This window comes from Balaenoptera musculus, chromosome X (genome assembly GCF_009873245.2).
Source record: "Balaenoptera musculus isolate JJ_BM4_2016_0621 chromosome X, mBalMus1.pri.v3, whole genome shotgun sequence".
In the NCBI taxonomy this organism is placed as follows: Eukaryota; Metazoa; Chordata; class Mammalia; order Artiodactyla; family Balaenopteridae; genus Balaenoptera; species Balaenoptera musculus.
The window spans coordinates 22,086,457-22,098,436 of NC_045806.1; the positions used below are offsets into that span (position 1 = coordinate 22,086,457).

The 11,980-nt window shown below is 45.1% G+C and overlaps 1 protein-coding gene across 1 annotated transcript; it reads left to right on the plus strand.

Annotated features, from left to right (window-relative positions):
• Positions 1–7,083: 7,083 nt before the first annotated feature.
• Positions 7,084–8,070, plus strand: LOC118888980 (melanoma-associated antigen B4-like). Its single transcript, XM_036840498.1, has one exon. The coding sequence runs from the start codon at positions 7,084–7,086 to the stop codon at positions 8,068–8,070; it is 987 nt and encodes a 328-aa protein (XP_036696393.1).
• Positions 8,071–11,980: the final 3,910 nt, after the last annotated feature.

The following is an 11,980-nucleotide window of genomic DNA, read 5'->3' on the forward strand; positions in this document are numbered from 1 at the left end:
AATAAATTTAAAGTTTAGAATAAGCTATCAAGTTTCACATACAAAACCTCTTGAGTTTCTCTTGGGAGGACTGGGTATTACCATACACGACAGATTAAAATTGGGGAGAATTAACATGTTTACAATATTGAATGCTCCTCTCCATGAATATATGATAATTCCCTATTTAAGTTTTTGTTAATTTCTCTATTAATAGCTGTATATTTTAAATTTTTATTATATATATTTTTATATGAGGCATGGGTATTTTATTTAGTAATTTACAAGTTATATTTTGTTTAATTTCATGGTCACATGTTTGTTGCTGCAGAAACAAAACGCATGTTTACATATTGACTTTATACCCACCAACTTTTAAAAATAACTGTATTGATTTCACAGGTTGTTTTTATTTATTGTTCTTGTTTTCATAGATATCCTTTACTTTCAAAGATATCCTTTGCCTGGTAGCATAATTTCCTTTATCATGAATGAATAAGTTTTATAAAACACTATTCTGTATCAATTTAGATATGATTTTTCTCTCATTTAATCTGTCCACAAGGTATGCCAGCTGTGGATTTATTCTCCCTCAGATCGATTCCTCACTCTTCTGCTCTGCTCTTTAGTATAAAATCTCTGACTCTCATTTCTCATGCTCTGTGCTCTCCAACACCTGGATGCCAGCTCAGTTAAACCAAGGAGTGACAGCTGCAGAGTAGAGCCCAGGAGGATCCAAGTGCCCAGAATCCTTCACCTTCTTCCCCTCTGAAGCAGGTGGTTTCCCTTCGATGGCCACATTATCTCCATGGCTCCAACTTACCTCAGTAACAATACTTTTTCTCTTTGTTCCTCTAGCCTAGAGGCGGGAATGCCTTTTTAAGTTGCAAAGTATTGTTTTGCTCAATTCTCCCCAGTTGGCTTCTCAAGTAACCAATCTCCTACACTAAATTCTCCAAATTGTATAGAGTGATTTCTGTTTCCTGGATAACAGTTGACCAATTACAGATAACCAATTTTATCGATTTATTTTTTCATGTGAAAGCCTCCTTTCAGTCCTAAGAAAAACTTAACTCTGTCACGTATGTGTGTATACACAAACACACACATATATATTCAAAAACTCTAACAGTATAATGGAGAGATTTATTCAACTTTTAAAAATTTCAAGCACTACACATAAAGCTCTACAGTATAACCTGTGAGAAATAGTCCAAGTGGTACTCGAATATTATAGCCTTAAATACATTTACCAGAAAAAAAATTTTAAACATTCAAATGATTCAAGAGCTATAGAAACAATAGCACATTACATTCAAATAATTAGAAGGTAGGAAATAATGAAGATAAATGCAGAAATGATGAATTAGAAGGTAGTAGAGCCAACTAATGAAAGCCAGCTCTTTGAAAATATTTCTATAATACTTTCTGTAGGTATTATCAATTACAAAAGAAAGAAGCATAAATAAGTGATATTAGTTCAATAAAATTCTGTAAGATATACCTACAGAAGAGATTTAAAGGCTATAATAGAACACTATAAATACTTTTACCCTTACAACAGGATAACAAATGGTGGATAAGGAAAAAATTCTACCTAGAGAATTTTTTAGCTAGTAATCACAAAGGAATGCTAGAGTTACCATTCTGCAGCCCCTAATGGATTAATGGCTGAGGGTGATGAACCTCAATGACTGGCAACATCACCACAAAGGAGATAACAGACATCATGTATCTCCTAATGGAAATGCACAGTGTCATCTTTGGAGTAATGTTACCAATAAATAAACCTTCATCTTCAAGGGTCTTTCTATTATTATTGAGGACTGTTGATGTTGAGTATCAGGTATATTGGGTTCATTATTCTATTCTCTGTGCCACTGTATGTTTGAGAATTTCAATAACATGATTTTATTATAAATAGTATGCCTCTAAATTTAAAAATCCAACTGACATGGAAGATTTTTTAGCAAAATATAAATGACTAAATACGTCCATAAAGGAACAAAAAACTTAATCTAACAATAAAAACTAAAACTGTAGTTAAAACCCATGGAACCCTCAAAATGTTCCTGGAAGCTTCTTATACCAAATGAAGGAGGAATCAATCAAAATTTTATATAAACTCTTCCAAACCATACAAAAGATAGGAAATGACTCATCCACTCTAATGGGGTAGCGCTCCTTGATACAAAGACGAGGTAAGGATACCCTGAAAAAAGAACATGAGTCAAGCTCACTCATATAGAGACAAGTCTTAAATAACTTCATAGCACATGCAATGTAGTGGTGAATTAATAAGAAAAAATAGGCTGTGTCAGAGGAATGCAAAGAAGAAATCACATTAGAAAACATGAATCAGAATTCACTATACTAACAGATAAGGGAGAAAAAGCACTTGATCATGTGCAGGGGTAAAGAAAAAGCTTTGATAAAAATTCAACATAAATTAATGGTAATAACTTTTAGCAAACTTATAAGAATGGAATTCCCATATCATAGTCGTCAGCAGATATACATAAATGTGAAATATTAGAAGCATTCCCAATAAAGTCTGGAAAAACACAAAGATGTATGATACCACAAACCTGTATGTGAATGTATAGCAGGACACAGCCAAGAACAAGAATAATAAAATAAATATATGAACAATGAAAAAAACAATAATAGTACCAATATGATTTTATAATTAAAATACCTAAAGTAATAGGCAAACACAATATTCAAATGTATAAGGAACATCAAAAACCTAGTATATTGAAAATCACTACAGCAAAATCAGAAACCTGGTCACACAAAATCGATAACTAATTAGAACACGTAAAGGACAATCCCATTCACAACAGCAACAATATCTAAAACGTACCTAAAATGAAACCTTACAAAACTGTACAAGATCTTTATGAAGACAACTATAAAAATTTACTGATAGAGTTAGAAAAAAAATGTCCCAAATAGAGCAGTATAATATGTTTATTCAGGGGAACAGAATATTGTATAGAAGTCAATTCTCCTTAACTTATTTAGTTTTAGTGCTGTACCTGTAACTTCCAAGATGACAACCAAACTCCAGGTGCTGTCTCCTGTGCCCCAAATCAACCCTGGAAAAACTAAAGAAGGAATAAACAAAATGATATCAACATTAACAGTATAGCAATAATGAGAAAACCCTGAGGGTACTAAGTCTGTACTGAACAAGTGCTTGTGTGAGGGCAGTTGAGATAGGTCTAGGGAAGACAGGATCATTTGAAGCAAAGGTTTTAAAGTTTAGCCCTTATTTCTCCCAGTGTGCCCTGGGTGGATGAATTTCCACTGCCTCACTGAACTTGAGGGAACTTGAGGCAGCTCCTCAGAGCCCACACGCCAGGACTATTGGGTTATGCCAGGACTATGGGATAATATCAGAACAGCACCAAAATTTGGTTGGTTGAGGTAATATGAGTCCAGAGATTGTCCTAATAACCACCTGAAACTTCTTCTGCTGGTGAAGACAGGGCTTTTTTTAATGGTCATCTTAATAGACTATAAGGCATGAATGGAAATAAAATAGTGAGAACACTTGAGATCTCTTCTTTCAGCAAATTTCAAGTATATAACACATTATAATTAACAGGAGTCACCATGCTGTACAGTAAGTTTCCAGAACTTATTCATCTTATAACTGAAAGTTGTACCCTTTGATCAGTATCTCTGCTTCTCTCTAACCCCCCAGGCTCTGGTAATCACGATTCTGCTCTCTGTTACTAGGAGTTCAACTTTTGTTTTTTTAGATACCACATATAAGTTAGATCACGTGATATTTGTCTTCCTGTGTCTGGCTTATTTCACTTAGCATAATGTCCTCCTAGGTTCATCCATGTTGTTCAAAATGATGGGATTTCTCACCACACACACAAAAATGGTAACTATGGGAGGAGATACGATAAATAGTTTCGCTCTGGCAATCATTTCACAATGTACCCATATATCCAAACATCACATTTGATAAAATATACATAAAAAGCAACTTTTATTTGTCAAAATATAAAGAAAATATTGAAATAGAAATAGCAAGTATCACAGTAATTTCACATAAGAAAAAAATTCATTCCAGAAAATTTGATTAATGACACTGATATCACGCAAGAGAGGTCCCAGGGCTAAAGTTAGGAAAGGGAAGAAACCAGTTAGAATGGGCATCATCAGAAAATCTACAAACAACAAAAGCTAGAGAGGGTGTGGAGAAAAGGGAACCCTCTTGCACTTGTTGGTGGGAAGGTAAACTGATACAGCCACTATGGAGAACAGTATGGAGGTTCCTTAAAAAACTAAAAATAGAATTACCATAGGACCCAGGAATCCCACTACTGGGCATATACCCAGAGAAAACCATAATTCAAAAAGACACATGCACCCCAATGTTCACTGCAACACTATTTACAATAGCCAGGTAATGGAAGCAACCTAAATGCCCATTGACAGACGAATGGATAAAGAAGATGTGGTACATACATACAATGGAATATTACTCAGCCATAAAGAGGAACGAAATTGGATCATTTGTAAAGACATGGATGGATCTAGACACTGTCATACAGAGTGAAGTAAGTCAGAAAAAGAAAAACAAATACTGTATAATAACGCATATATATGGAACCTAGAAAAATGGTACAGATGAACCAGTTTGCAGGGCACAAATAAAGACACAGATGTAGAGAACAAACGTATGGACACCAAGGGGGGAAATGGTGAGGGGTGGTGTGGTGGTCGTATGAATTGGGAGATTTTGATTGACATATATACACCAATATGTATAAAATGGATAACTAATAAGAACCTGCTGTAAAAAAAATAAATTAAATAAAATTCCAAAAAAAAAGAGGAATTCCAAGACTCATAGAACTCAATGCAACTTCCCTAACCCAAGACATTGAAACCCACAGGATTCTCACCTCCTACAGCCATTTCCAGGAAGTCTGAGGCAGAACTGTCCATATGAGACGAGCCTGCACTTCACACCAGCAGTCTCAGGGAGCTGATGTCTTTGATGCGAGGCCTTGGCCTCAGGTCAGCAGACGGGAGGTAGCCCAGCACCTACAGGGAGTCAAGAGAAGACACTGAGAGGGGATTGAGAGCAGCATCCACCATAGAACAGGGGGCCCCAAAGAGGCCTCACTGTCAGTCTCGGGGGACCCAGGCATGGCTGTGAGGCTCAGGCCCCCAGATACTTCCGGCTGGGGGTGCCGACAGAAATGAGAGCCAAGGTGTGACGCCTGCTGACTCAGCTCAGCAGAGGGAAAAGTCCCAGGACCTGCCGAGAGTCAATGAAAGGCCCACGTGCCAGTCCTGCGGGAAGCTCCGCCTGCACCACCCTGCACCACCCCACACCTCCCGCCCCGCCCCGCCCCGCCCCGCCCCGCCCCGGCCGGGGTCCGCCCGCCCCTGCTGTCCTCCTGGAGCCCAGATGCGCATGACCGGAAGTGACGTCCTCCTAACCACGCTGCGGGGGCGAGGCCATTTTTGAGAGCTGCCGTCCTGCGAGGGTAAGTCGCGGGAGGAGTCCCACGTCTCGTCAGGTGTCAAGGTGTGAGGTGACCCCAGTTAGAAGTGCGGGGACATGCCCCCGACACCCCCAATCCCCTTTCCCTCCGCAAAGAGGCGGCCACACGGGCCCCGCCCACCCCGCCCCTGCTCTCGGCCCGAGAGGCTCGGGCCTGGCCGTTAGGCCCCAAGTCCATCCGCTTCCCCCGCGGGGTCTCGGGCAAGGAAGGCCTCGCTCTGAGGCTGGTGGACCCTGGCTCAGCTCAGTAGAGGGAGCGCCCCAGGCCCTGTGCAGTGAAGGACGGGACCCTCGTGGGGTCCGAGGGGCTCCACACCCCAGAATGGCGGCCACGCAGACCCCGCCCCTGACGTCAGCCTGGGAGCCTCCGGGCAGGTCTCAAGACGGAGGGGCTCCCCCAGTGCGAACGCGGGCGAACGGACGGATGGACGGACGGACGCGGGAGACTCGGGGAGGAGGGGGCCTTGTTCTGAGGGGCTGGCCGCAGGTCAGCAGAGGGAGGATTTCCAGGGCACGGGAGGAGTCAGGGTGAGGACCGTCCTCCCCGTCGCAAGGGCACCTCAGAACCCCTCCCCTGTTGTCAGCCGCTTCCTTCTGGCCACACACGGAGAAGGGAGGGCTGCTGTCTGAGAGGGGAGGTGCGGGCCAGCAGAAGGCGCGTCCCTGAGCACTCCCAAGAGTCAGCCCAAGCCCTTGAGTGAGGACCAGTGGGGCCGCCAACCACAGGGCCTCGACCTGTCTGCCGCACGCTGCAGGCTTGGTAAAACTCTGCCACATGCGGCCGCGTGGTCACCCTCACTGCCTCCTAATGAGACTCAAGGAGGTGCCGGCACTGGTGCGAGCACATGGCCCTCGGGGCAAGAGGGGAGCTCCAGGCTGCACCGGCCGTCCAGGGAGGACCCCGAGTGAGGACTAAGGGAGCCACCCACCCCGAAGAGAAGGGACGAGAGAGAATATGGCCTGTCCCCTCCTGCCAACCCGTAAACTCCCAAGGAAGGACTGTCAGGCTGAGACTGCCCGTCATTTCCTCTGCCAGGTCCAAGGGAGGTTAGAGCTTTGTTCTGAAGGGGCCATCACCAGGCAGCAGAAGGGAGGGTCCCAGGACCCTTCGGTGGTGGGCTGAACGCTCCCTCCTTTCCTCCTCCTGGGTGTCATGGAAGGTGGTGGTGTCAACTTCAGAGCAGCAGACGGGATGGGGTGGGGGGGGGGGGAGTCTTGCCAGCAACTGTCATCCTGACTCTGAATGGGAACCGCGAGGACCTACCTCCCCTGCCAGCCCCCACTGTCACCCCCGTACCGCCCAGGCAGGGCTGGCTGGCTGTGCCCCAAGGCTCACTCTACCGTCCTCCACAGGGGTCTCAGGGGACAGGCGGAGCAGGAGAACGGGAGCCCTGTGGGTCCTCGAGCAGTGCCCTCAAGGACCCTGCAGAGGCGGCCTTGGTTAAAGCCAGGGAGGAATCTCCCCGCCAAAGGTGCTCACAGCATCTCCTTGTCCCTTCCCCAGGTGCCCTCATTGCCTGCCTTCCTGCCCACACTCCCGCCTGCTGGCCCTGACCTGTGTCATCATGCCTCGAGGCCAGAAGAGCAAGCGCCGTGCCCGCGAGAGACGCTACCGGGCCCGGGCGAAGACTCAGAGTCTCAAGGGTGCCCAGGCCACTGAGGCGGCGGCGGCGGCAGCAGAGATAGAAGAGTTGCCCTCCTCCCCTGCTTCTGTTTCTCGGGGTACTCCCGAGGGAGTTTCCTGCCCAGGATATGAAGAGGGTGCCCGGGCGAGCCAAGATAAGGAAAGTGCAAGTACCTTCCAGGCAGCACCTTCCACTCACAGCACTTGCACAGATCCTGTGACCAGGAATTCCGGCATGTTGGTGCAGTTCCTGCTGGAGAAGTACAAGTTGAAGGAGCCCATCCGGCAGGCAGAAATGCTGAAGAGTATCGACAGGCGGTACAAGAAGCACTTCCATGAGATCCTCAGGAGAGCCTCTGAGAGCATGGAGCTGGTCTTTGGCCTCGATCTGAAGGAAGTTGACCCCACCCGTCACTACTACGCCCTCATCAGCAAGCTGGCCCTCTCCAGCGAGGAAAGTCTGAGTGATGAGTCGGGGCTGCCCAAGTCCGGTCTCCTGATGATTCTCCTGGGCATGATCTTAATGAAGGGCAACCGTGCCACCAAGGAGGAGATCTGGGAATTCCTCAATGCGTTGGGGTTGTATGCTGGAAGGAGGCACTCGATCTTTGGGGAGCCCAGCAGGCTCATCAGCGAAGATTTCGTGCAGCAGAATTACCTGACGTACCGCCAGGTGCCCAACAGCGATCCTCCGTGCTATGAGTTCCTGTGGGGCCCGAGAGCCCTGGCTGAAACCAGCAAGATGAAAGTGCTGGAGTTTGTGGCGAAGGTCAATGCTGACGTCCCCAGTGCCTTCCCAGATCTCTATGAGGAGGCTCTGAAAGATGAGGAAGAGAGAGCAGGAGTGAGAGCCGCGGCCAGGGCCGCAGCTCTCGCTCAGCGCAGTGCACGTTCCAGGGCCAAGGCCCGCAGCTCCTCCCACATCTAGGGAGGGAGGCCACGGGCAGTTTGTTCACTTTGTTTTAGAAGAGAGCAGTCAAGCTCCTAAATAGTGCAGAATAGTATTGGTAGAGGGAACAAAACATATATGTTCTTACAGTTTTAAGTAGTATGGCAGTTTAGGTGCAGTTAGTTTTAATAAAATATGTATCTTATTTTCTTTTTTCCATATGAAGAATACCTAGTTAAAGATAGACAGATGATAGGTAGGTAAGTAGGTAGAGAGATGCTAGATAGATAGATTTATGATAGAGATGTTTAGTATCTTTTCAAGTGTTATTACTTCATTGAAGGTTTATTTTGCTTCAGAATCTAAGTGTATTAATGTCATGGATGTCATGTTTATTGCTGTTCAGTTTTAAGATTAAGAGTTTGCTATTTGTAAAAAAAACTGAAAAGCCTTCAATATTTTCCTTTTGCTACAGAACAGGGTAACATGGCATTGGAATAGGATTTTTCGTGGAAGTGAGAAAGAATCCCACAGGAAAATATTTGGGATCTCAAAATGGTGATACAAAAGTAAAGGCTGGTTAATTCTTAGTTTGTCTTCTTCTCTGTCTCTTTGCCTGTAAAATTAAATAATATATACCTAGATTTGCTTAGGTTATTCAAACTGTTTGAAAATTAAATGATAAATAAGACTTCTTGGTCATTCCTTCTTTTTTCTCTCAAATTAATTGACCATCTTCTCTTTGGAAGCCTCTCCAATACTACTATGGTTGGTAAGAAAATGAAGACCAAGCCACTGCCCATAGAATTTTTAGAGTCTAGCATCAGCTATCATGTAAGGAAGATGGTGAGATACACTCTAAGAAATAAACAAATGAAAATTTTTTTAAAAAGGGTGTGGAAGAGGAGGTTCCAGATGAGAGCAAGGAAGTGTAAGTTACCTGATGAAGGCAGCGTTGGGTCTTGGGCAACTTCTAGTCCCTCGGCAGGAAGTAATTATCAGTCAGGATGCATGGTGGGCTAGATGAAGCTGTGGGAGTGATGGAAAGGGCCACTCAGATGGTGTTTCTCAGAGTTGAGAGACTAAACCTGGAATGGAAAACATATCTTCACAGTTAACTTTGGGATGTGGAAAAACCAGAGAGAATCCCCACCTAGGGAATGGAAGGGGTCCTATGCACTTGCCCCAGGGCAAGTGAACATTCAAACTAGGTGTTTTAGGCATGAGCTGTCCAGAGAGTTTCTGAGAAAGGTGATACTCATTGAAGTGAGATGCCAAGAAGCCACTGGACTATCTCTCTTTTTGTGGGATGGGATTGCCAGAGCTCGCTCCGTTAAAAGGGCATTTTAATTAGGTTATTTTGAGTGTAATTTGGCAAACTCTAAGGGAGGGCTCAAATTTTAGTGGCAATGGTATGAATGAAATTAGGGGTGGTTTGGATGAAAAGGCACCTGGGAGGGAAGTTGTTGGTCCTTGAAACAAATGAACTCCTAGTTGCATCCATCTGCAGAAGATGACCCCATACCAATATTAAAACAAATGCTCTAATAGGGAAATACTACTTAGTTTTACTCGCTTGGCATTTTGGCTGATGTGGATTTCTATATTGTTTGGAGTTGCATATTCTCTAATGTAGGCTGGAAATAAAATTCTGTGAAGGAAGTTTGTTATCATTTGGGGTCAAAATCATCTTAGTAATAACTGCCATTCATTGAAAGTACCAAACTTTGTCTCAAACTGCCGGGTGGTTTACATACATCATGCATGCCTGTGGTCCTGCACTGTAGACCTTTTCAGACTCATGTTGCAGATAAAGAAGTTGGAATATTCTCAAATTCAAGGCTGGTAAGTGACAGGAGCTGGACTGAACCCTGGCTCTGAATCCCTCTAGAGCCCACACTGTGCCACTCCTCCCAGGCTGAGGCCGACCTTGGGTCACTTCATTTTTCTGCTCACTAGTCCAAAATGTATTTCAGGTGTTAAAAAGCAGGACTTCATACCCCAAACATGGTTTTGGAATAAAAAGCTCCAGGAATAAGTAATAAAAATATGAAGATAAAAGTGAGGTACAAATAAAGAAAGAGATAGCATTTGGTGACAATATAACTATCTATGAAGGAAATGTCAGTAAACCTCAAAAGAGCAGGGGCTCACAAAGTCATTTAATTCAGCCCTTTCCCTGTAGAAAGTAAATCTATTAGAATTGAGGTTATATAAGGCTATATCTGGCCAGTGAAGAGAAGGAAGAGATCAGCGTGTTTTCTCTGATAGCACAACACCTGTACTGGGGCCCTTGCTTGGCTGCAGCTTCCCATCTCACATCACTCCTAGGGCTCAACCTATTCTCTGCAAGATTTGTTGTAGGGAGATCAATTAAGAGTTTTCAAGGATGTGGCATTTCCCAAGAAGCCTTTCATAGAAGAGATAGGAGTCAAGGTGAATACTGATGAATGAGGACTGAGGAGACAAAAGCCACATAATAACTTAAGTCACAGAGAGACTGGCCTGTGTCTGCTCTCAGACTTAGAAGGCCAAGGCAGGGCTGCCAGGCTGAGCATCCCCTCACTTATTTTCAGGGTTTAGAGGAACATAAGAGCTTTGGTCTACATGGGTGACTTTAAGTTGAAAGAAAGAGGAAACTTAGGGCCCTTCAGAAGTCAAGGTGAGGAACCTGAATGAGGACTGAGGGCACACCCCTACCCTGAACAGAGAGAGCCCCAAGGAGCCTGAATCCTGATGTCAACCCTGGAAGGGCACAGGTAGGAGTAGCCTCATGTGGCATTCCCAGACTTTGCCTCTCTGGCACCTCAGGGAGTGAGGACCTTAGTCTGAGGAGAGGGTCCTTAGGTAAACAAAGGAAGGAGTCCCAAGCCCTGCCAGGAGTCGAGGTGAGAACCCCGAGTGAGGACTTAAGGAAACCTCTGCCTTTAGACTGTGAGAGAACCCCACGGAACCATGCCCTTCCTGGTATCCCTGGGATACCTGGGCTTTGTTGACATGATGTGACATATTTCTTCCTATGGTGTCACACAGGGGTGAGGGACATGGTCTAAGGGGTATGGCCTAGGGCCAGCAGTGGGAAGATTTCCAGGTTTTTCCAGAGACCAGGTGAATACCCTGAGGACTAAGGGAACCACATACCCCATAACCATAGAATTCATTCCTTACTCTCAGCCTCAGAAGACCAAGGACAGGTATGGTCAGATGAGGAGAATCTCACTTTCTCCTAGGGGTTTCAGGGTGGTGCTGGCCTTAGTATAAGGGGCAGGCCTAAGGGCAAGGGAGGGTGGAATTCCAGGCCATGACAGAGGTCAAAGCAAGGACTGGGGGATCATCTACCACTAAATAGAAGTGATAAGGAATCCAGCCCTGCCCCTTGTTACAGCCCTTGAGGATCCAGGGCAGGGCTATCAAGCTGAAGCTCCACCAACACTTATTTATATCAGGTCTATGGGAGGTGAAATCCTTAGTTTGAAAGTGTAGCCACCATTCAATGAAAGGGGTGGGGATATCAGGCCCTATGTGTAGCCAAATTAAGGACCCTTAATGAGGACTGAGGACTCCAGAGGCCAGGACAGAAAACTCCCCACTGAGCAGTCAGTACTGGGGGCACCTGGACAGGGGTGATAAGCTGAGGACCCCCTTCATTTCTTTCTCATAGATCCCAGGGAGGTTTGTGATGTCAACCTCAGAACAGCAGAGGGAATGGGTCCCATGACCTGCCACCAGTTAAATGATGGTCTTGGATGTGACATAAGAGACTCCTCAATGTAGAAGACCACCAGCTCCTGCTGTCGCCCCAGCATGCCTGAGGCAGGGGTGGCAGGATGCAGCCTAAAGATCACTCTAATTTCCTTCAACAGGTTTCCCAAGGGACAGGCTGATTAGGAGAACAGGAGCCCTGTGGGTTTTTAGAGCAGTGCCCTCAAGGAAAACTACAAATGTAGCC

Coding starts and splice junctions, on each gene's coding strand:
- LOC118888980 (XM_036840498.1), top strand. CDS start 7,084: ATGCCTCGAGGCCAGAAGAGCAAGCGCCGTGCCCGCGAGAGACGCTAC.